Genomic DNA, 26,103 nt, shown 5'->3' on the forward strand with positions numbered 1-26,103 from the left:
CAAAACAAAACAAAAAACCAAAAAGGGTTTTGGGAGAAAATATTCTATGCAACATGTTTGAATTAAGAAAAAAAACACTTTCTTCTCTATCTATGGAAAGGCAATGCTTTGAGACTTCTTAATGGTTTTGCTTTGGATTGTGAACTGTCTTGATATATTGTTCTACTTTTAATTTCCTGTGGCTGAATATTCTATCAAAAGACAGCATCATGCTGAGGGTGAAAGTAGTATAGGGTCTGTTAGCTTTGTAGACATGTGTTCATATGCTGTTTAACATCATCTGGGGGGGGCTACATTTTGGTTTTTTGAACCCTCGCCAAATAGTTACACAGCTAGGCTATACATCAGGATATCTGATCATGCAGTGGGTTTTTTGGATTTTGGTTTTTCACTTGTGTTTTGATCACGCTTTTAAAACAACTCCTTACCTGTTGGTTTTGATCCAGGTCACACGTGTTTTGTTGGAGGTGCTTTACTTTCTTCATTTCTTTAGCAGTAGAGACTAAAGTATGGGTATCTGGAGCCAAATATTATGTTTAAAAAATCAGAGCTATGCTTTCTGTGCTGGCGTTGTTATGATTTTCATTGAGTTTGAAAGTATACTGAAGAAAAAGATTTCCTGGAGAAATGACAGCAGCAGCATAGTTTAGAGCATTACTGTCTTTTGGCATCGTAAAGTTAGAGTGACCATCAGAGACTTGATGCAGAACTCACTAGAGCCAGTGGAAAAATTCCTGCTGGTTTCAGCTGGCTTAGGACTGTGTTGTTAGCCATTATCTACACTGGGCCATTTTAAAGTCATTCTTGTGCTACTTCGGGTTCTCTTTTGCATGGACAAAGATCTTCTAACACTTTCACTGTAATCTTTGAAAGCGTAAGACCTTTGTTCCTTTTTGATGGACAGTTGACACAGATAAACCACTTGAAGTTGCTTAATTTATGGAGCGTTTTCTTACTGGGGAAGGAGAAAACCCCGAAGTAAACATGTTAAGTCTTGTAGAAGATGAATTGCAAACAGTGGCAAAGGGAGGGAGTGGCTGTCACGAACCAATAATTTGTTGCAAAAGCGGGTTTTTCTTTGTTATCTGAAGCAGTGCATACCCAGAGAAGTAAGCAGAATTCTCAGCACTGCTTGCCCTATTTAAGATGTAATTGTGCCAGTGAAAGTCCAAGTGTAGGTATATGTTGTATCTATTTCCACAGTTCTTAACTTCAGTGTCAGTTAAATTTGGGATGGAGCTTGAAAAGTTTTTGCCACAGCTCCTCAGTAGGGACTGCACTCCAACGGATTGGAATACTCCAGTCAGTGGGAATAAATAGATTGGAGAGCTGTGATTTCTTAGTACTTCGTGCTAAATTCACAAAGGAAACAAGGCTATACACAGTGGGAAAATCAGTTTCTTAGGAATAACATTCACAAGTCAAGCTCTGGTGCCCTAAGGATATAGTACTGAATTTTTAGACTTGGAAGAACTTAATTGGCTATAACATACTGCAAAGGAAGATAAAAATAGGAAATTACATATATATAAAGTGGGAAAAGGCTGAAGTAGCTTAGGCTCCAGCACAGCTGTACTTCCAGTCACTTTTCAGTATTCCTATATTCTCGCTTCACTTTTATTTAGAAGGTGGGCTGGCCTAGACAAAGTCAGAGTTAAAAGGATAATAATGAATGCTTACAATTGGAAAAAAATAAAAGGTCAAGGATGTTTGAAGTAATATTTGAATATAATTCTAAGAAAATTCAGAGAGGGGTCTGTTTCTTTATTCTTAACGTGTTCTTCTGTGCCTAGTTATTGAACTTGTGTGATTTTTGCCAGCATGTTCATGATATTGATTATTCTCCAAAGAGCAGAGCCTTTGGAGAATCCTCCAGGATGGAGAGGAAGCTTGGATCTGAATTTCATGCTCTTGCAAGATTCAAATCCTGAAATGAATTTGCTTGTGACTTCTTTGGACTATAAGCATATGTATTTTCTATCCAAATTGTTCGTCTCCTTTAATGGGACAAGCTTAATTTCTGTAGGTATTATGAAACAGACGATGGATGTGTACAACACCTGGATGTGCTCTATCCATTCTCCAGCAGTAAAGTGTTGCCTCTAAACCTTCTCTTCACCCCTGTACTCCTGACCACTGATGTTGATCTGGGACTAAATATTCAGCTGTTACAATTCAAAATGGTTCGTTGACATCGATACCTGAGCATCAAGCTGTGAGCGTGATGTGTGTGAGTTTTTTGTCTTTTGTTTTTGTCTTCTGCAGCAAGCTGTCTTATTTCCTTAAAGGACTGGTCTGCTTCAGTACCGTTACTTGCTGCCAGAAATTCTCAGCATGGAAGCTGCAGACACAGTTTGGGGGCTTGCTTAGGCCACCCCTTAGGGTTTCAGACTCAACCTGTTGTACTCGGTGTGTGTAAGTATGCGTACATTCACGCACAAATGTGCATACATGTCTGAAAGAGCTAACTGAAGTAATAAATTTTGTGTGTGTGTACGTACCTGTGTTTATATGTAGATACATGTGTTTACACACACAGGTTATGTACACACACACGTGCGCATCCAGACATCTGAAAGAGCTAATTGAAACAGTAAAATTCCTGGCTGTTGACTTCTGATTCATGTTGCTAGGATCCTCTTAGTGACTCTGTAATTAGGATTTGTGTTAAGAATTGCACTAATTTCAGAGTTCAAAAGCTGATTTGTTCTTCTAATTTCAGTTTTAAAATCTTCAGAGGTCATACTGTTTTTCAGTAATATCTTTGGCAGTGTTTTATCATTAAAAAGTGTAAAGCTTCCTTTTTGAAAATTTGCTTTGACAGTTGGATGATTTTATTTGTCTCCCTCTAGCTAAACACCTACAGTTACCATAGACTTCAAAGGGAAGAGTAGTTGCACAACTTCATTCTAAATTAACAAAGTATTTGTGTGGGAATTGGATTATAGGGACTGGAGCTAGAAGTCAGTTCCCTGAGCTTGAGTAAATCAGAGCAACTCCCTTGACTTTAGAGAAGTTCTGCAGATATTGGTGAAAATTTGCCTTTGAATTTCAGTTCAGATTTTCTCCATTCATTAACAGCTGTAATAAGTAGAGATTTTTCAGAGGCCAAAAGTCATATGTGTCAGAATTTCAGCAAGCACTGAAAGATAATGACAATTGATCATTAATGTTTCTTGTCTCTGGAAAACTTGCATAAGGACAACACTTTCATTAAAATGGGGGAAAAAAACACTTTTTAATTTAACTAGAATAAAAATACTTTCAGTAAAAAACAGAATTTATTTCTTTAAAACCAAAAAAATACACACCCAAAAAACTGATGCCAGGAACTATTCCATTCATAATTCTGGTCCCCATGAAAATTGGCTATGGAGACATTAGAGCAGATACTTTTAAAATTATGTGTTTTATGCAAAGTTTCCATCTCCTCCTCCAGTACAAATTGGCATATCTACAATGAAAATATATTGAAGATGATCAACTGTAGTGGTTTGATAGTTCCTATATGTTATAAGAATTTATTGCAGTAGAAGTAGTTCTCAGTAGTTTTTCAAAATATTTTGAATTTCAGAAGGACATGTATCGCAAATGTAACTGTCTTCCATGAACAAAACAAATTGGCTGATTGATTTAAAAGAACTCGTAAGCCTAGAGAAAGTAAACTTGTATTGCAATGATGAATTCATTTAGCTCAAGACCTCTGATCCTTTTTGTGGTTATTTATGATTGATGAATGCTTAACACCAGTAGAAATTATGAAAATGTCTTCTTTGCTGTTGTTGGTCTTTGACCTTTTGAACTCCCCATTTCCTGAAGCCTATTGTCAGACCATTAATAAAGGCGGATTTTGATTTTCAGCTTGGTTGTTCAACACTATTTGATTGAGCTAATTTATTTTCATATAGTGCAAAAGTGTAAGTGAAAGGAGAAACCAGCTTTTTCAGACTAACAAAAATCTGGCTTTTTCCATCCTCACTCTTCCAAAATTGTTCTCACTAGATCTACTAAAGGTGTTTGAAGGCCAAGTGTAAATGGCCTCTTTTCAAATGTTCTTTCCTTGTTTTCTTTCTAGCTTGATATTTTTCTGTCTTCTTTCTGTACTGGGATTGAATTTAATTTTGGAGTTCATGTGAATTTTCCTCTGTAATTCTTTCTTCTTCAGGTTTCTTTAAAATGCATTTTCCGTTAGGGTCTGTCATTGGCTTTTAGACCTCTCTTGGTAGGTTTTAAGATGTTTCTTTGGTTATTTTCTTCCATTCTGCCTCATTCCATGTCTTTGTATGCATTAAATCCCTACCACAGAAATATTTGTTATACATTCACAAATTTAGGTATTAATCCCCTTTCCTTTCAGTACTGCATCCTTACCAGTTTGAATTCTGTTCATGTGACTTTTCCCCCACGATCTTCATGTCAACAAGTGAGCATTAACATCACCATCTTTCTGGGCTAACATGTGAGCAATCACTTGAGTTTTCTTGCAGAATATGGTTTCTGTCCTGCACAGTCTCTTTACTTCATTTACTTCATGAGCCAGTACTCTATCATCACATTTACTGAAGTCTTCTGCTTTTTGCTTTGCTCCTCTCCTTTTCCAGATTTTTGTCTTTGAATTTCTGCAAGGACTTCCTCTCTGGTCAAATCTGGTGCACACATTCACTTTGTTTTTTGCCATAATGACTGTGTTTTTCTTTCTCTCCTCGCTTCTTCCCATGTTCTTTCCTACTTTTTTCTCATCTGCTTTTGTACCACTTGGACAAATATCCAAAAGAGACTTGTAGTGTTTTCCACGTGTTTTCCCATTTCCTTTTATAATTCACCAAACTCCCGGCACATCTCTCGTTACAAGCCCATCTTCTGTCCCCATTTGATGAGACATTTCATCTTGAATAGATAACCCTTTTGTTTTCTTCATAGATTAACTCTTCTATTTTTTTTTGGTCTGGCATAGTACGTGACAAAAATTTTTCTTTGTCATCTGTCTATCAGGTAATGATACACTTATTTAGCGTATATGCATGTAGCTATCAAAAAAATTGTAAGTACTGTGAGTAGCTGAATTTGCTGACTGCCTATTTTTTGTTAGCCATTCCCTTTTGGGAATATTTTGAATTTAATCCTTCTCCCCATATTGCCTTTACATATTTGTATTTTTGACAGTTATGAAAAAATCTATTTTCGAAATACGGTCTTTTTTTTATAGGCTGACACATTTTGACAGTGTGCTGTGACAAAAAAGAGTTGGACTTGTGGAAGATAAGTTTTTAGCAGTCTAACCAGAAAGATGTAAATGAGCCCTGATGATGAGTGCATTTTATATATAAATTGATTCTCTTATTTTCCCAAAATGATATTAAAAAAAGAAGGAAAAAAAAAAGAAGACAGCATTCTAGCAAATGAGACAAAGTTGTCCACACACTTCTGAAAGTCAAGATAAATCATTTTACACTTGTATGAAATACAAACAGACCTTATCCTAAGCGTCTGCCAGCATACCAGACTGTCACCCGCGATTCAGCTTGACTTTGGAATTCGCTTCAGATTGTGTCTGCAGCCTGCACTCCCACGTCCCACCCGAGTGACGGACAGTAAAGTTTCCATTAAACTACTAAGTAGCATAGAAAATATCCAATGCAGAAATGTTTTCTATGCTATGTTAGTGATGGTTTTGTCTCACTAGGGTTTACAACAAAAGCAAGAGTATTTACATTTTAGGGGTTTTCAAAATGCATCTGTCATCCAGAAATTAAAAAAAGCACGTTTTGTGTGCTGTCATTTAGTCTGATGGTATCAGGTGCATAGCGCAAGGGCATGAAGGAAGTTGGCATGTTCTGGAAGCTTGTGCATATATGTCTATGATTTCTCTGTGATGTGTCTGTCACCTTAATGTGTTGTTTTAAGGGATTGGACGCGCATGTGATTTTTAAAAAACATGGTGATTTTAGTATATCCACTTACAAAGATACCTGTAATGCACACGTGTGGAAGCTTGTAGCTATTCCATGGATGTCATTGGATTTATACCGATGTTGAAATACCTTCTAATAATTTCATGTTTCATAGCTTTTTAGCTGTATTTCTGGAAATTGAGAATCTGGTGGAAAGCAGAATATTAAGTGGAATATTATCTGGAATATTAAGTGGAAACTGTATCGGCTTGTGTGGTTATGAGCTGAAGTTTGCTTTTTTGAACATAAACCTATTTGCATTGCTGATCACGTTTGTTTAGAAAAGAATGTTTAGCAACCTAAGTTTCTTTCATTTGTGGCTAAATAGCTTTAGATTTCAGCAAAACGAGTTTTCATCCCTCGTAGAACACACAGTGACAGAAATTAAACAAATTATTCATTGGAAGGATTTGTAGCAAGTGCATTTTCACTGCATTGAGTTGAGGCTGACTTGTCAATGCTAACAGCTCTGAATCAAAGAAGATATGTTTCTCTTCTTTTTAACAAGTTCCTCAGCTCTGATTCACGAGGTCCACAGAATACGTGCTTACTGGTTACTGCAATGACTTCAGTGTGCAGATTGATAGGAGAGGTCACAAATGATTTATGTGTGCCTTCCAAACACTGATTAATACACTTCAGTCTTCTCATTAGCACCAGGCAGCGTGCTGCCTGCTCCCACCTTCTGAGTTGCTGAGACACGGCTCTGCCTTCTTTCCCTTTGTCCCACAATTCAGAAAGGCTAGTGTCTACCCTCTCCTGTCAAGAGAGGTTATTTTTGCTAATTCTATGGGGATGCTACTTTTTTAAAAAACTATGAGTTTATTTGAAACACACTGTCACTTAAACAGAAGAGATGATAGAAGCACACAGATGTAAATCAAGATAGCTTGTCTTCCCTTTTCTGCATGTATTGCTGTGATGGAAAAAAAATCATTGCATCCATTTCCCTTGATACTATGACTGTCTTCTTCATTCTACCAGGGAGACTTCCTTAGATTGACATGAGTGATTTTGGGTAGCAGTAATAGACAAAGGTTTTGTTAAGCATGAAGAGCAGTGTGACTTCTGAGAATCGGAAGAGTGAAATGTGGGAACAGAAGAAATTATTTAGAGGAAATACATAGAATTTTGAATCACCAGAGGTGATTCAAACGCTTCTCTTCTCAAAGCATTGAGGAATCACATCTATCATAAAATCTTGCAAATCTATGAATGATTTGACAATCTCTGAGTTGCTTGAATGTTATATATACATTGTTGAATTCATAGATCTGTATTCCACTGCTTTATATGTGTCATGGTAGTTTATTCACTTTTGGAGAACTCGGATTAAATTTGTGATCTCACACTGGTTGAATACTGAGGAAGGTGGTAGTAGTAGATGATATTAATATTAGCAGTTAGGCTTGGTTTTACTGCATCTGATTATTTATATTTGCAAGAATTTGCAGACATGTTCATGTTTAGCTGGAATACATGTATTCCCAATCCATGTTTTCTAACCTACTAATGATTTGAGTAAAAATTTTATATTCCTGAACATCAGAGTGAAATAGTTGACTGTTCATTAAAAAAGTAATCAACTTATTTGTGATTTTTGCCATATTCATTTAGTATCTATCTCATTTTCAAATGAAAAAGGAGTTTTGAATATTGCTTCACACACAAGAAGTATTACAAAAATTAAAGAAGATTCTTGGAAGCTCTCTCTGGTTGGGTACCCTCTTTGTCCTCAGTATAGTGCACAGGGCTTGAGTTAATAGCCACACTCGTTCCCTACTTCGAAATTCCCAAACAGTGAATCGAAGCCCCTTGGTCTGTTTCAGAAAGGTTTTCTTCTGGAGGCTTCCACTTTTCTAGTTCCCTCCCTTGGGTGGTTGTTCTTTCAGCTTTTCTACTGGGAAAGAGGTTGGACACCACAGGAGGTGCAAAGTGAACATAAATCAGTTGGAGCTGGAAACCGAGGTTGCGCTCCTAGCTGTAGAGACATACAGATACTTTACATCACATGGCCTTACCTAAGCACGGACAAGAAGTCATCGGTTAAAGTTCTAGGAAGGGAAATTATAGTTAAGGTACAAGGAAAAAAATTCTAATGATAAGGATAGTTAAGCAATAAAACAGCATAATTGCAGATGGTGTGGACCTGTGTCATAGGAAGGTTTTAATAGCCTCTGCAGGGACAGATTCGTCATGCTACTTCAGTGCTGGGAGATAAAGTAGGTGACTTTGTAAAGGAGGTGACCTCCTTGCACCTGGCACTGCTAGGATTTCTGATCAATGAACTTCATACTAAAATGAGAGGAATGTGGTCGGCCACAGTGAGGGCGAACTGGCAGGGGCATAGGAGAGAGAATCTCGTCAAGCATTTCTAATTCTGGCTATATAAGTTCTGGTGCCCTGACCACAAGATCTGGAGTTGCTAGCTAGGTACTGTAATAGATGTATACAAGCATAAGATAACATTGTAGTTGTACAAACTTCAAAGTATAACTCAAAACTTTTACAGTAAAACCTTGAAAGCCTACTCGCCAGACATATAAAATCAACATGGTACTGCCTGTACAAGTTACTGTTGTGGAAATGAAGTAGTTGCTTCTCTTTTACTGTGACAGGTGACCAGATCATTTCCTACCAATAGCAAAATGCAATGATATAATAAAGCAACATGAAGTAAATTGCATAAAATTGCATTTAGGTTTTTTAGTTCAGAGCAGGAAAAGGTTAACTTTTCTTTCCTTCCTGACTGCAGACTGCATGCAAGTACCAGAATCACAAGTGCTTCGGGGAGTACAAAAAACCAACTGTATTCAGTGTGGCTGGTTAGAAAGGAAAATCTGAGTAGTCACAATTTTTTTTTTTTTTTAAACTATGTCTCCAGGCAATCTCATGACCACAGTATTATGCTTTGGTTTTGAAGCAGGAGCTTGGATTAATTCAGTTTCGGTGTTGTCAAATTTAGTGCTAGTATAAGGAGTTTCAGTGTCACGTCAAGGAAAGCAGCCTTCGACTTCAATTTGTGCAGTAGGTCTGACATAATCTGTCTGGAGTTTTAAATGGCCAATTGTAATCAGTTGTGGTGTCATTCAGCAAATCAATAAAAGTTTGCCTTAACAGAGTTTAAATGTCCAACAGGCATAAATATTCTTGCTGTCACTGAGTAGATGGATTTGTCTGCCTGCTCTAAAACTTACTTTTCGTATTTACTCACAGTACACTTGCAAAAAAAAAAAAAAATTATTTCCTTTATGATACTTTTATTCTTATTTTTTGTTTCTGCTCTGGAAAAAAATAAAAACCCTTACTTTTTGCTGCTACATCTGGTATTTTGAGCGCTTAAAAACAGCCCAATTGATTACTTTTGATTTAAAAACTCCTCAGAAGGAAATTGCGTAACAAGACTGGGAGCTCAAATATGTGAGTTCTGGCAAAGAGCTGCGGAAGAAAGGCCTGGCTGTAGCAACCTCACAAGAAAAGAACTTGACATTTTGAAAAATTTTTATTGACCGGTGTGGACAGGGAACGGGAAGTCAAATCACTCTCACAGGCAAGCTGCAGTCTCTTCCTTGCTGACCTTTAAATGCCACTTAGTGTCATCGGAAAATCAAGGAAATGCTAATAACAGGGCTTTGGGTAAGAGAGTTATATATGAGGGATATCTTTTGAAAACAAACGTAAGCTGACTTCCATTTTTATGCACATCTATTTTTGTAAAATGGAATTCTCACATCAGTACAGTTATATTTTTGATAGATTAATCTTACATTATTTTATTAATATTTATATTAAAATTTTCAGAAGTATCTATAAGATATCAGAGCTTCTGTTCATCCTTGAAAAGGGAATAATTTGCAAAAATGTTTTATAATTGCATTCTAGGTTGATAACCTTGGAACACAGACTGGCCTCTGCTTTAGGCTCTTAATCTAGCTTGTGTTGAGTTCAGCAGGCTATGGACTTTGGTAGTCTTGTAGAAAGTTGACTTCTCAGTGTCTTTTGAAAATGGGACTGGTATGCCTAAGTCATCAGGTTACTCTGAGCCGTCACACTTCTGTGTTTTTAACAGCCCCTCTTTGCTCTTCCAAAAAGTCTTTGAAAGCTAAATTTCAACTAGAAGAACTAGTAGGAAAAAATCCTAAAATTAAACTGCTTAACCACAAAGAAAGCATCCTGTACATTAGAAAAAAAGAAAGTTCCTTAGATTTCATAAGTGTCATGAGAGGGGAAAAAACTAGCTGACAAGTATATCATGAAACAAGGGATCCATGAGACCTGATGGCACCATATGTAGGTACTGCAGCTGTTTCTTGCCTCGTTCCAACATCTACTTCATGGAATTGAAATGGACTTTAGTCCCTGGTTGTGGTTCAGTACATTTTCCAAGACCCTTGCTCAGCTAGAGTCTAAATTGACTGCTGACTTATGCTGGTATATCTGTGTTCATGCTGGGTTTGCTTTGGCTTAATTCAGAAAAAAAAAACCAAAACACTGTTTCTTTTTTCTTGCTAGTTTGCATTACTTAATTGTTGTTTGCACTGCTAGCAAAGTGGTGTAACACTAGTGGTCTACTGAAGATTATGATTTTACAAGTTGGGAGACATTTTTAAAAGCTCTTTATATAACTCATTGCCCTGAATTTTCTTTTCTGACATGATTTTTCTTTTTTTTCCTTTTTTTCCTTTTTCTTTTTTTTTTTTTTTTTTTGCAATGCAGTTAAAAAACACACAGATTGTAGGAACTGATTTTGATTCTGAGCAAAACATTCATGCTAACCTGTTTGTCAAATGAAACAGAGGATAAGGGGTGACTTTTTTAGCCAGCTACATTGGCTGCAATACTTGAACTTGGCTTTCCTCTCACTTACACTGCTGTAATTTGAGTAATTCTGCTGAAATCGATCCATTGATAACAAATGAAAACAACAAGAAATGAGAGATGGTTTGGGTAAATGGCATGTACATATCAGGTCCCTGCAAGTTTGCTTAATTAATGTTGTATGCCCTTAATAGTTGCCTTGCTAACCTGCCTGAAAACCAAACCTCCAAAATCCAGTGATTTGGAAAGAAGCCGCACTGCATCTAACAAAACATGAAATATAAAAGCTGGGTAAGGTGTTGTCTCTCTAGATTAGGTTTACAACAAAAGATGAGTCATGCCAAAAACACTTGTGTCAGTGGTTTGTGTCCAACGTTGTTTTTATTTTTTTTCTCTTAAAGCTGATGAAAAGGACTACACACATGGGAGAGCTTGAAGGTCTGCCTCTAGTTAGACAAAGCTCTTATTGCTGAATGATGGGGCTTTCAAAACTACTTTGAAGTTGTCCTCATTCCATTCCCCTGGAAGCCATAGCGAGTTTTTATTTTAGAGGAAGAGTCTTAACATGAGCATTCTTGAAATGCTCACTCAGTAAAAAATGGGCTTGATACAAAGTTTGGACTTGGAAAATAAATCCTATATTAATTTCCAAGGTTTTTATTTTTTTCTTTCATTAAAGTCTTTTTGTTATAAACTATTTATAGTATCATGTAAGTATTACATTTTTTTTCCTGTATCTTCTGTTAGGAAATCCAAGCTTTCAAAAAAAACAGCTTTAAAATGTTTTAGTTGTTCATCACTGTATTCCTTCACAGTGATCTGTTGCCCGGAAAAGGATTCTAATAGCTCTTCAGCCACAAGATCTTGAGGTAGAATTGAATAGGATATTAATTTAAAACTGGATACGTCCTATCTTCTTACCGGTGCCTTGTATTTGTAATGCTGGGAGGGAAATCTTGGGGTTTTTTTATTATTTGTATACATCTTTAAATCTCTTCACAAAATTTCTCAGCCTTTTTATCCAGCAAGGAAAATCAAAGAATTAAAACAGTCACAAAAGCATCCCTGTAGAATACACTTTAAAATGATTTTGTTTAATCATTTTATAAGTGTGTGAAAAGAGGAAACTACTTTATATTTCACCCTGTGAACCCTGTCATTTCTTTAGGAGTAAACAAACTTTATTTGATAGAACCAAGTACAATATGCACTGAGAATGACTTAAAACTTGTAGGTTACAGACGAGATCATTATTTTTTCCACTGCCCAAGATATAGGGCCAAGAAAAAGAGTATATTTCTTTGTAAGATCAGACCTAATCTTTTAAACCTCACCTTCCACCTAGAGTTTTTTTCTTCATTTGGTAGAAAGGTGAAGAAGCTATTGATACTATTCAGTTCAGAGAAATTGGTGATGGAAAAGATGTGGCAAATAACTGCCTTAATCCTTCAGTAAAACTGTCGCCAACTGCGGAAGACTGGTAACATGCCTTATTTGTGCAAAATATACTATTCCAAGATGAAGTCTGCTGTGCAGTGTGCAACATAAAAGATAACAAAAGGATAGAGCTGATAGTTTTAAGTCAGTGATAGTTATCACGTGTAATAAATGCAGGACAAGACACAGATTAGTTTGATATCTGCTTTTAGCATTTTCAGTTGCTTTCATGGGAATCTATAGAACATTGAACTTTGCCAGGCAGTCAGGAACGTGTATTACATACATCTTTTTGCATTGCTCTATTTTTGAGCTCTTTATGCTTCATCAGTGCTTCCTCAGCAGTGCTAAAATTCAATTAATTGTCTCTTTGAGCTTGCTGCCCCATGTTTTTAATTTTTACCTAAGATTGCTCTTGGCAGTTGTGGAAAGGAATTATCATGCCAAGTCACAAGTCAAATTCACTGCAAGCTACACTCCTACAGAAACCCAGATTATCTACCACAACGATAAGGCAGCCATAAATTGAGGCAAAGCATTTTCCAGCACTTTCCAGATTGGAGAATTTAGGTTCAAAGAACTACCTCTTTTATTTAGAAAGTGATTGGATTTGTGGTGGCCTTTAGTTTCCTGCCAGTATGTATTCTGTGGTCTTGGACAAAATTCTTCCTGAGAGCTTTATGTCCTCGATGGGTGAGTTTTGCAAGTGTGGTAGCATGTTCTGTTGTGATAAGAACAGCATTATCAACCGTGGTCACCAGCCTGTGCTTTGAGAATAGGCATCCTGCTCTAGCTACGGTGGGTTGGTATCAGTGGTGATTTCGCAGAAGCCATTTCTGAAAGTGACCGTCTCATAGCTTAATTAAAAAGTAAAATCTTCAATTTAGTATGGAAGCTTCTCTTAATTAAGAATAGCAAAAGGTGACTCACGGGTTTTGAGGGAAAAGTATTTGCAAGATCTTTATTAGCAGATTCAAAAAATTAATTATGTTGAATTTTAAGTGTCAAAACTAAACTAAAAAGGCACGTTTTCAAGCAACCATGTTTCCTATTTGTAGATTTATTACTATATGACTGCACATATTACTGTTTGCATATTAACATAAACATGTATTAAGGCCTTGATCTGCTCATCATGCTCATCGTGCCTTCTGAGTTATTAATATTGCCTGTAAGCTTTGTTCCAGTTGACCTTTAGAAGTGTCCAAAAGTTACAGTTTGCAATTCAGCAGGTTTGGCAGAGGAACATACATGATTATTCATATCATTGTTTAAACGGTAACCAGATGCATATTGTTTTTCTTCTTTCTTTCCCATTGTTTTTAAAAAGTGATGTTAATCCAAGATGTTAATCCATTTACAGGGTTTTTCCACAGCACCAAATTCCCCTTCGGTGAATTCTCGTTCCAGTGGCCTGGGTCCATCACTGTCCCTTGGTAACATCTCGGGAATGACAGCAAACCCAGAAGTGAAAAAGCGCAGAGCACCTCCTCCACCAGTTGTGACACCTGCATTGCAGAATGTGGAGATGAGAGGACAAGAAAAGACGGCAGCACAGGTAACAGTGGCAGCACAGAATGGGCTTCTTTGCCTGAACCATCAGTTCGTTCATCAGAGCTGAAGTCATTTCGCGGATATTTTGGCTAGCCATTAACTACAGCTCACCAAAACTCTTGATCTTACAAAACAAAATAGAAGTCTTGGAGTTCTGTACATACTTACTGAGCCTTCTTGAGACTCCCCCTAGCTTTCTCCCACATCAAGAATATTTCTAAAGCAGAAAAGTTTTGTGAGGCATTATGCTAAAAGAAGGAGGGTGAAGAAAAAGTAAGGCAGAAAAGCTGGAAATCATATAGGGTGACGGGGTATCCTTATTGGCCAGGGCAGTCCTGGAAAATGGGTGGCAGTTCTAATGACTGACAAAAATCTTCAACATGCTGTTTTGCCCAGATACTTGTCAGGCTGTCGCATACATCCCCATTTCCAGTGCTGCCGTGGGATACCAGCAGATCTGCTCTGCTTTTTGAGTTGTGCCATATGACCTTTTAAAGCAGTGCTCTGTTTTTGCTTTTAAAAAAGGTCACTGTTCCACAATAGAGTTATCGTGAATTAAACAGAAATGGGGGGAAACCTTTCTGAGGACCTAACCCTTTGAAAAGAATAGAGTTAAGGAAAAAGGAAATTGTTCTTGTTTTTATAGTGACATTCAGGTATGTATGTTACTAAACATGCGCAAGCTCATTAAGACTTGTGGTTCCACCATCAGCAAAAAGTATTACATTCTAAATGTAAACTGTAAAAGTCAGTGTGTAAAGCTATATATGGATGCGAAATAAGAATGCAAGGAACCAATGCCTTCAAGGTTGTGTGATGTGGACTGACTTTATCTGCTTAGGGCTTGTCACCTTTACAGCAGACAGATTTTTGGAAAGCGAACTGTATTAGAGCAAAATGGAGTCAGGAAGGAATCTTTGAGTTCAGTATAGTGAAGGAGGAGGAGTCTGGTGCTCAGTCTAACTCCCTGTCACTCTTTTATGTAACTGCATTAAGACATACATTAAATGCCTTTGCCAGTGAAGCATTGTGTAAGCAAAGTTGATGCATGCTCTTGGTAAAGGATTGTGGAATCTTATTTTCCCATTCTCAGGGTATCTAAAAGTGTGATTGCTGGAATGTAGCGGTGTTTCATCTTTCAAAATCGAAATAGGTGCCTTTGAAATAGCACTTATTTATAGACACAGCTGAAGAGAAACAACAATGTTTTCCTGTAACATTTGGTGCACTTTCTTTTTAAAAATTTCCTTTTGAAATTCATACTGCAAGTATTCTCATGAGGTTTCTTGTGTCCCCCAGAGTTAAACATTTAATGTGTTTAAGATAAATAGATCTTTCCATACAAAAATACTCTAGCATTATAACTCTTAGGTTTATACAAGTATGGTAATCACAGACTATATAATTCTGCTATTCTCTTAGGCTTATCTCCATGCAGTGTGGCATTGAGATTTTAAATTGCGTTGCAGAAAACCACTGAAAATCTAAACTCTCTTTAAACACGTTAACATTTCTATTTTCCACATTGTTGCGGAATTAGATTAGATTAAAGTGCTGGATTTCTGAAGCCGTTGAGAGAAAAGTATTTATTTTATTTATCACAAGTAGCATACAGTACAGTGTCAACTTCAAATTCTCTTAGTCTAAAGGAAAAGCTATTTTGAAGAAGGGAAACAGATGAAGGTTGCGTCAGAGGAGTTTCCATGATGAAGTTAATTTTGGGCAATAGAAATGTCTTGTGTAGCTGACACAGCCAATGAAGAGTACAGTAGATTATGAGCACAGTTGCTAGAGTCTGTTTGGCTGCATTTGTTGGGTAAAGGACATCTTTCTGAAAATAGTTGCATAGGTCAAAATATTAAACAGTTATGGTGTGCTTCTGAAGCTCCCAGGCTGAAAGTTGCTCACAGGCTGCCCTGTAGTTCAAACGAGAATGTGTGGAGTACAATTGAAATGAAGCACAAGTTCCACGAAGCAATCAAAAACCGAGGGAAGAGATTAATTATTCAGTATTATGTGGCAAGGTAGCAACAGCGATATTGTTTATAAGAAAACCCAAACAGTTCTATTTTATCTACGTGCAGACTATCCAGTTTGCTGTGAAAATAGAGTAAAAAATCTCAGGGTGTAAGTTTATTTCTTTAGTTTATGGGAAAGAATTAGCACTGATCTTTTTTTTTCAGGGAAGGACGTCAATTCCTTATTAATGGACTTCCTTCCATAAAAAGATAAGATGTTTGTTTAGAAAACTTTATTTATGTGCAACTGTTACTAACAGGAAGATCCTGCAAAAGGGGAACATGTTTATTTCCAGTAGCACATTAATAGAAAATGAAAAAGGTGGTATTCTGAACTTTCAGAAGGTTTTTTCTAACTCTCTGGTTCCATGAAGTTGTGTAGAAAAGCACATACTGTAGCTGTTACAAATACCTGCAGTTTAACCTGCCAACCCAATAAGCCCATTATTTTTAACCCATTGTTAAGCTCCAGGGCATTCAGTTTTCTTTACAGCATAGATGATGCTTAAGGAATATATATCTTATCTTCCTGCCTAGTGCTTGCAATCAAAAATTTCCTTGTGTATGAAGACTGGGGTGTTTTAATTTATGCTTTACATTTATTTTCTCCACTTACTTTTCTGAATAGGTGGATTACTGCAGTGTAATTTTACAATATTGCAGCTTTTGTTTCTGTAAGGCTTACAGTAATTTACCTCCTTGAGGGCAGGGCCCCTGCAGTAACTTTAATTACTTCTTAGTGCAGCATCATTAGTTTTCCATGTCTATTTAGAGGTAGTGTTCCCTCTGTAATTGTTTTAAATCTCCTCTAGAAAATATTCATTTCTGTTCAGAGCACAACTGAGCAATGTTTCAGAGTGTGCTGAACATGCACTAAGTAGTTTGCAAAGGAATACAGAGTTAGAGAAAGGAGTCTACAGATTTCTTCCCTGGATGCTTCCCTCCTGCTTTTTAAACATATCCCAAGTGATGCTATTTAAAATAATGAGAAGTCACTCGAAAAAATATTCTTCAAAAGACCAGGGCGTGGCAACATTTCCAGTATGAAATCCAGAAAGCTGGATGCTTTAGAAGCAAGGAGGTCCCCTCCTTTCTTAAGTTGCGACACAGAACCCACACCATCCAGAGAGTAGAGCAGAACAGTGTAGAGGGTGAGCAAAAACTGAACCCCCTTTGCAAACAATCCTTGCTCTCTGTCCCAGCACTTTAGATGATGTGCTAACAGAATCTGGGGCCACCTTGCGGTAGGCATAATATAAACTGAGTCCCGACCCCAAAAAGCATGCACCATATAGGCAAAATATATAAGAGAAAACTGTACAAGTATGCTGTTGTAGATAGAGCACACAGAGAAAAGCCACACGTAAAGTCTGACAGAATTAAACACATCTCCTCAGAGGCTTATTCATTGACCTCTCTTTAAAAGAAACAGAAGTGTGTTTGGGTCATTTCTTGGAAGAATTGTAGAATTGAGTATTTGAGTCTTTTGGAGGTCAAGAGTATTGTGCACTGGTGAATTAGTTTATGGGAATAATTACTCTTTTGGTTTTTTAGTATGTATGGAGAAATACAGAAATTGGAGGGGGGGCTGATAAAGAAGGCCTCAGCGACTTTCTGTGAGACCCTTTTCTATGAAATGGAGTGGTTTATTCAGAATAAAATCGTGAGGCTTTTTGGAGACAACATCAGAATTAGAAGAGGGCTCTTCAGTTCCTTCAGCTGTATAATAGCTCTAATGTCAGCGCCAGAAGCCAGAAATGCCACTTGTAGACTGCGATAAAGGACTCATGTGCTGTTCAGCTGCTGCAATTTTCAGAACAGAACCACTTTCATGTAATATGTAGATGTAACAGGAGGCATTTGGGTTTTGTTACTAGCCAGTTAAATTCCCATACTAATAGAAGAATGGGGTGATATAACAAATACAATGTTCTAACATTTGTTTCATAGATTTTAATCTTAGTTGTAATATTGCAAGACAGTGGGTTTAAATAAAATTTGTATCATTGCTTTTAGTGCAGGTGAGGAACTGGTGTTACACTTTCAGAAAGTACCGTTGTGTACAAACACAATTTTCAGGTTTATTTCCACGTTTATATGGTTTCCTGGAGGTTGCTGTAGACAAACTAATGTATGTGACATACTGTGGGTTTTGCCCTGCTTCTTACATTCCTCTCCTCTCCGTTTAGATCTCAAACTTGGATTGCTGAGGATGGTTGTTGACTCCCCGTTCATGGTCAAAGCCATACCTTTAGAGCAGACTACTTGCTCCCAGTGTTTTATCAAGGCTGATGTTTTCTCACCAAGAATAACTTATTAATTCAAAAGGCTTACTCACATGAATAAAAAGGAATATTGCAGCCAAAGAGAGTCACAGTCTTGCTCAGGTCATTGCTGGCAGGTTTTTTTCTCCCTAGCTCCAGTTTATTTTTGACCAATTTTATGCCTAAATGAGAAGTTCAGCTTTAAGAGAATCATTTTAACATGAACAAATATAAATGAGACTCTCATATCTTTCCTGGAGAAAGTAAGGTACTCACACTAAAAATTTGCAAAATTTCTAGTTTATATAGAAAGCATACTTTCAGTATTTGCTGTACATCTTAAACAGAAGGAAATTAAAAATGTGGAAATGCAGAGGAAATGTTATTTTTCCCATCTTAGTTGATAATTTCTAATACAGACCAGCACATGGTTTTTATTCTACTTCTTTCATTATTTTTTTTTTCCTTTTCAAAAGTTTCTGTACTCCTGTTGGAGACTGCAGACTCCTGCGATGCATGTTCCCCTGCTCCAGTGCATATTGCACTTGAAAGAGTTCTGATTCTGCCAGCAGTCAGTGATAGGAGCGCCACAGAGCTGGCAGGGCACGGGGTTAGGCATCCTAGCCATTTAGTAGCATTTTCATGCTTTTGGTAGGGATGCTTTTCTCACAACAGAATTTGTGTTACATGACTATTCACTGTCCTTTAATATATAAATCAATATAGATAGAATACATCAGTGATTGGAAGCTTAGGTCCCCCGTGGTTGATTGAGCATATTAAGAGTTCGTCAAAAGGAGGAAATACTCTAGTGAAATGACTTGCTGAAGGCCATTGAATTTGTGCCCATCTGCAGGTGACCCTGAAATACTTTAAATGACATTGCAAATGAGTACAACATATAGTGAAAACATACCTGGAATTCATTCTGCCAGCAAGAACCACAGTATAATATTCAAGTAGTAAAAATAAAGGACAGGCAGTGAAGGAAATGTATGAGTAAAATTATATTAAAATCATAGCTAATATATTAAATTTGTTCAAAGCATTATTGAACCATAGACTCACCCAAATTTCCAGAATCAGTCCCTGAATTTGCAGTTCTCAAATTTCCCATCTGTATGTGTGTATGCTACAGGCATGGACTTGGAAGCCACTTGGGAATGTGACTCATTAATCTTCCTTAGAAGTAAAATGTATCTTAAAACAGTGGCCAAGATTTTTAGAAATGGTTAGCTCAGCTGTCCGTAATTAGGAAGCTGAGTTTGTAGCTTGACGTTTTCTGAACTTTTAAGATGTCAGGAGCTATGTCTGGTTGCCCAGCAACTCAATATCTGGCCACTGTGATTTTAATATCATATTATTCTTCACTATGCCATCTTCTGTTGCAAAAGGAGTTTAAATTGAGATTGTTAATAGAAAAATCTGAGCAAAGCAAGCATTTCTTCCACTAATTTCCCCCCAGCATAGCAGGTTTTTTTGCACAGATATCTTTCTTGCATGTTTGCACAAAGTGTTTACCACTCTTCTGCCTTACTTCTTCATAATCTAATGCCACAGATTCGTGGTTAGCTGTCTGCAAGGATAATCTTGATTGGTATGAAATCACACTGTTACTGTTGTTCTCCTCAGGTTTTCAAAATGACATATTTCCATGTGGCTGCAAATTAAGCCCCAAAGCAATGAATAAAGATCCTGTAGAACAGTGTAGAGTAAGGTATGTTCCTAATATGCGCAGCTGTGTCAGTAAAGATGCCATCAGTAGAGCTCTCTATCTGTGTGCCCTGTGTGAGTTAAAGTTTCTTGAATCTACTTTGTCCCTGGGTATTTTGGATAAATCTGGTATTTCAAATAATAATACTCCTGCAGTTAGCGTTCCTTCTGAGAAACAACTGAGTGTTTAGAAAGAACCTGTGTTTGTGTGGATGACAACCTTTTTTCCTGACAAATTTTCTTGGACTATCAGAAGCATCATTTCATGGGATAGGCATGATACCAGCAGGCACTGCAATTGTAGGGAAGTTGAGGGACAGAAAAATCACAACTGGATGAGAACATCTACCGCGGTTACCTACAGAACTGAGATTTATTGTAGGCAGGTGTCTAAAACCTGCTTTATTGACATCTGCTGTGATCACCTCTCTAAGCACTGTACTCTTACCAGCTTACTGTCTTCTACCTCTTCCTTTGTGCATCTGCTGTAATTCATTATTGTGAAAACTCTACTCTGATCAGAGTCCTGTGTCCCGAGAGGAAGAGTTTCAAATTGTTTCAGATTTACCTCGTTGGCTGATCCTGCTTTTGTACAAATTATTGTAGTCCTGCTTGGGGGAGGGGTTGTTTGTTTTTTTGTACTGCAGCAGAATAGCCTTCTACTGTAAGTATTTTCTTCCCTTTTACCTTATACTTTTTTCTGTACTTCTGTGTAAGGTAGAAGGTAATGAACAGTTCACAGTGGAGACCATTTGAGACTTGTATTCTGTTTTAATAAGGAGCCTTGAATACAGCAAAAGGGTGGATGGACTCAGATTAGTTATCTTTCTTTCATAGGTTACACCTAAGCCAGAAATGTCTACTAGAAGTCAACAAGATACGAGTGCATGTTTTTTTTATCATCTTTCAGAGAGGAAGGGAGGTTTCTTTTGACTCAGAGGTCTTCTGGGTGAGGTCTTCTCAACCTTTCTCTTATGACACATTTCCTTTCTCCCTTAAGTGTTCTGTGAATGTATTTTTGTTTTGCTTTGTTTTTTTTTTCTGTGGAGCATCCAGAAGTCTCCTTTGAGAATAACAGATACTTTTTTCGCATTCTGAGGAAGGATGCAATGAATCAGTTTCTGCTGTAGGAAAAAGCTGTTTTTCAAAATGTGTCTTTTACTTCTACAAAATATTGCATCTAGGTCACTTCTTAGGTTTTTATAAGTTCCCCGAGGACATGAAAGCAAGATTTTTTCCGAAAGAGGAGGGAGAACACTTGACACTTTAATTTTTTAAAAATGTTAATTGAAAAGAATATAGTGACTGAGTTTGTACACCTTTTTAGTTTGTTCTGGTTTGGTTTTCTTTTTGTGTATGAAGAAGGCCTGAAATGTGAACGGTGCATGTTTATTTTTGAAAGTTTCTTTGTCTTTGTTCATTAACTGAGGATATCATGAGTGTTAGCTATGATCTTCTCCAGTTTTGGTGGCAGACTTGTTAGAACTCAGGCAATATGTGATACCTCTCAACAGCATTTTTGTGATGAGGGCAGGGGTATTGAATCTTTATTAAAGATGCTCTTTCTCCAGAATACTGTTCAGGTGCCCAAGTTGTGTAAGCATAAGAGAAGAATTTTATGCTCACACCAAATAAACATAAAATTATGCTTATTTATAAGCTTTTTTTTTAAATTACTATTTTTATTCTTAGAAGTCAGCAGGTAGTAAAAAATATATGAGATGTCCGTTTGTGGTTTAAGAATAAACCTAATGCTAATTTCCAGAGTTCTTGAGGCGATAGAGGGGTAGTACAGCTGCTAAGAAAACTTGTTAAGTCATGCTCGCTTCCTAGTTTTTGTATTAGAGTTTGGATATTAGGTGCTGGAGTGTGCACTGTATGCTGTATGATGCCAGATCAAGAGGCTGGGAACTTCTTACCCAGTTGGCATGAGATGGTATTTTGATAAGGTCAAAGGGTAGCTGAGTCTATCTCCGTGTGTTAATACAAATAGATTATTGATAGATAAAACCATTAAAATTGGAGATGGTTTTTATTTCTCTATATATTTTGCATAAAAATTCACTTATTTTGGATGTACTAGGCTATAAATACTGCATGGTAATTCTAAAACTTCCCATTAGGCTTTTAGTATCCATCTCTCTTTGGGGCTTTTATTCCAGTCATTCTGTCTGAAATTTTATTTAGAAGCTTATTTACTTCATTTATGCATTTCTATAGATGTTGAGAGTTTATGGATAAGCTGGGGTCTTTTTGCTTTGCTCATATAGATATATAAAAATAATTTGTTATGCCACACTGACATAAACACTGCCTTACTCTTCAGCCAGAGAATAGAGTACTGTTCTCCTAGGAGAGTAAAACAGTTCAACTTTGCTTTACATTTTTCATAGGTTAAGGTTGCCCACATAGGCAGATAATGAACATCAAGCTTGTCCAATAGCATAGATAAGGCATGCACTTTAGTTCCTTTGTCTAAGGAGTGCGCTCTAGTTCCTTTGTCTGAGCAGTAGCTGTGCAAAGTATTCTCAAGATGATGCACTGGAGACTGCAGTGCTATCTGAAATTGAAAAGATTGTATAAAATAATTGTATCTGTATTAAGTCTCTTTCTACTGTGTGGAGCAAAGAAATAGAGAAAATATTACTGAATACTATTGCTGAATGCTATCAATGCCACACTTTGGATTTTCTTAAAGAAATTCAGAGAAAAAACGTGGAAGTAGAGTTGGGTTTTGCAAAGTATGAGGGAAATCGAGAACACTATAAACCTCCTAATGTGACTTATGTACTGGAAAAATTACTAGAAATATAGTAGAGAATTAAATTAGTTGACATGTCTATGAAGATAATGAAGAGGGTAAATATAGCTTTAGTAAAACAGCAACCCTGCCTTACAACTCTCTTAGAGTGCTCTTGACGCATTCGACAAACAGATGGATATGTGTGATCTGGTTGATACAGTCTGTCTGGGTTTTCACAAAGCTTCCACTGAGGTCCCTCAGCAAGGATTTCTTAAGGAAACCAAGTCTTCATTCCATAAGGAGGAAGGTCATGTTACTCTTAATTAACTGACAGTAAAGAAAAGAGGAATCGCAGGTTAGGAGTAAATGATCTGCTCATCTAGTGGTGGAATGTTGCAACAGCTTTGGAGTATTTGAGGATCCATGTTCATCATATTAAGAAGTGACCTGGAAAAAAAAGTGACAAAGCTTGTTGCTGGTACTTGAGTTACCCAGATAGTAAGGACAAAGGCTGAGTATGAAGAACAACTGTTGAAAGACCTTATGAAATTGAGTGCTGGCAGCGCTTGCAGGTGAAAGCAAGTAAAATTCTGTGTAGGTAAGCGTGAAGTGATGTATGTGAGAAAAGACCACTCTTAATTTTCGCTGATACCTTGCAAAATACTGGTGTCTCAGCTGGTAGTAACCAATTAGGAAGATCTTAGGATCATATGGCATACTTCTTCGAAAAAGGTCAGCTCAAAGCTCAACAGCAATCAAAAAAGCAAATCAGACGCAGAGCATTTTAGGAGAGAAAAAGAGAACTTTATTACACCACTGTATTGTGAGCTTTATTATGCCATCTTAAATACTGCAGTAGTGTTCCTCTTGTTTCAGAAGGATATTACAGAATGAGAAGAAACTTGTGGAAGGGCATCAAGGGTGATCAAAGGTGTGGAGTAGCTTAATACAGGGATAACTGTGCAACTTAAGTAAACCATGATTCTTCATCTTGAAGAAGTGGCATGAGGACTATGGATAGGGATTTGACTACTCAGCCAGCCATTACAAGAGCATCTGAAGCTAGTAGGAAACAGGCAAACCACAAAACCAAAGAGTGTGGTTCTTCATGCAAGCAGTAGATCTGTGGAACTCCTTGACAAGGGTTGATATGGGCACTAAAAGTTTACATGGGCTCAAGAGGAAACTGAACAAATGCTACAAGGACGACAAATCCATTGTGAATTTTTAAATATAAACTACACCAGGAAGTCCCTGACATGAAGATGGTTGGTGGCTGCAGCAGTGTTAGGGAGAAGGTAGTATCGAACATACCTTCTGTTTTCTTCTGCTGTCCTCTAGGTGCTTGCCACAGTCCCATACAGAAGCCTGAGCAGAACCCTTGATCTTACACAGTACAGCTATTTTTGGAGAATACTGAAGAGATTCATACCTAAATATTTGTCTCATATGACCTGATGCCACTCCAGGAAAGTCACTGGCAGCATTCTCCATGACTTCACTAGGTCTTCTTATCACTGGTAATTTGATAACCAGGCAACGTCTCATGTTAAAAACAGAAACAGCCGTCTTTGATTGCTATTCCCAATCATCGCTCTCTTTGTTTTGTGCTCATAAGTGCAAAACTTCGCACTTGCAGAATGAGGCCATAAGTTTTGCCAGTAAATCATATGAGCAATAAGAATTTTCCACCGTGAACCCTAAAGCAGCTTGCCTGGTATACACGTTACAATTTAGTACTGTAACTGCAGTATCAAAGAGCTCTACAGGACTCTGAGGGTTGTATTTGCAGCCCCCCTGGGCTGCATCTCAAAAGATTGAGATGCAGGTATGCAGCTCAAATTACAGGTAGCTAGGAGCTGTATGGGTGATGTCCAGTGTACTCTACTGGACATGTGCCTTTCACTGGCCAAATAAAAAGCAGCATGAAAGACCTGATCCCATTCCATTTGAAATCAATATCAGATCCAGGTCCATGCCAAATATTCTCTAGATTGCAAGTCTTTTGAGGAAGGAATTGTTGGAGCACTTCTGTCTTGTGCAGTGCTGGGGCTATTGTTTTGCTTAGCAAATGATGATATTTCTACCTTTCAGGAGATAGCAAGTCAAATTGATTTCTTACGGTGCGCTGCTTTCCTGGATCGATCTTGTTTTGCCCAAAAAATCAGGCAATATATAAGTGTATAAGGTTGAAGCTTTTCTTAAAAACTTGCAGTTAATTGCCTTGTGTTGAAAAAGCCATGTACAAACTGTTGCCGTTCACAGACATGAAATTCTGTGATGACATACTAAAGTAAGCTTTACAGAAACGGTGGTCTTTGTAACGGGTCATAAACCTAAAAAGTTTTATCTATTTAATATTTCCACTGGGGTTGAACCTGGCGAGTGCTATGCTATTGCAGAGTCCATTATCAAGATGTACCAGAACCAATTAGTAGAAACAAGAGGGAGTAGTAAAAGAAAGAGGTCTGTGGTCCTTAAAAGCCCTACGCTGCAATAAATGACTAAGAAATTAGAACACAGAACAATTAATTTCCAATTTGAAGGTGATTTGTTCATTTTTCCTTAAGGAGCTTTGAACATGACATTCAGTTAGCTGAATGAGAAGTATCCAGACTTGTTCTTTTCATGTCTGACAAAACAATGCTCAGATGGCAAACATGAAACCAGCCGACAGAACATCAGATAATGTTTGCCGTGCAGTCTGGATGCTTAATTTAGCTAGACAAGTACACTCTAGTTTGGATAAATGATGCAGGCCCAAATTAAAAGAAAAGACAGAAAAGTGCAATGATGGCTGAAGGCTTATCTTGCTGTCATGTAAAGCATCAAATTTAGGAAGGCTCAAAAAAAGCTGCTAGTGAAAGGGAGCAATTTGTACCTCTTTTTATGAGAAAAACAGCTCTAAAAATTAATTCTGGTATATGCATACTTAAACATGTTAATTCTTTTATCATAGTTGTCAAAGGCTACAGCTAGATGATGTATGCACTGTAGTGACTACTTTCTCAATATCTTCAAAGACTATCAGTTAAGGGTATGTTACATTTTAATATAATATTACAGAATTTTCTTCTCTCTACATCTAAAGAAATTCCATAGTTTGAGTCCAAATTGCCACCCATCCTCTTTAGAGCTCCTAATGCTCAACTTTGTGTTGCTGCACATTTATTTACTAGCAGCATGTGTCCCATTTTAAAAACAGAATTTCAGAAAGCATTTTCATAGCTTCAGGCAACTTTTTTTGTAGGCAACCAGCTTATTTTCCAGGAGTTTTCACGTTCCCCCCCCCCCCCCCTTTTTTAATTTGTAATTAATATACTTATTTTCTAACTCTTCTTGTCCATGATTTTAAGTAGAGTTAAGGTATCCCAGTGTGATTAATTAATTAAAAGGAATCTTAGCTTTCTCAGTCACAAAGTGATTAAGCATCGTTGATTATATTTTTTTCTGAAGTTTGGCCAGTCTGAACGCGGACGTTAGTGTAGAATTTCAGTGGAGGTTTTGATGTTAGCCAAAAGGTGCAGCCTCTCAGAAGTGCAAGGGGAAGTAAGACTGCCTTTACCCTGGCCCTTTGAGAATCTGTCTTTACTCAGATAAAGTTC

General features: G+C 37.3%; 1 protein-coding gene across 4 annotated transcripts in view; it reads left to right on the forward strand.

The window, feature by feature from the left end:
• Positions 1-26,103, forward strand: part of COBL (cordon-bleu WH2 repeat protein) — a 164,007-nt gene that overhangs the window by 73,327 nt on the left and 64,577 nt on the right. For all 4 annotated transcript variants that reach the window (XM_082306391.1, XM_082306393.1, XM_082306392.1 and 1 more), the window contains one exon: positions 13,570-13,764. In XM_082306391.1, coding sequence (XP_082162517.1) covers positions 13,570-13,764 — 195 coding nt within the window. The remainder of the gene's footprint in view (positions 1-13,569; positions 13,765-26,103) is intronic.

The sequence above is a fragment of the Platalea leucorodia genome, assembly GCF_965183815.1.
Source record: "Platalea leucorodia genome assembly, chromosome: 1".
Classification (NCBI taxonomy): Eukaryota; Metazoa; Chordata; class Aves; order Pelecaniformes; family Threskiornithidae; genus Platalea; species Platalea leucorodia.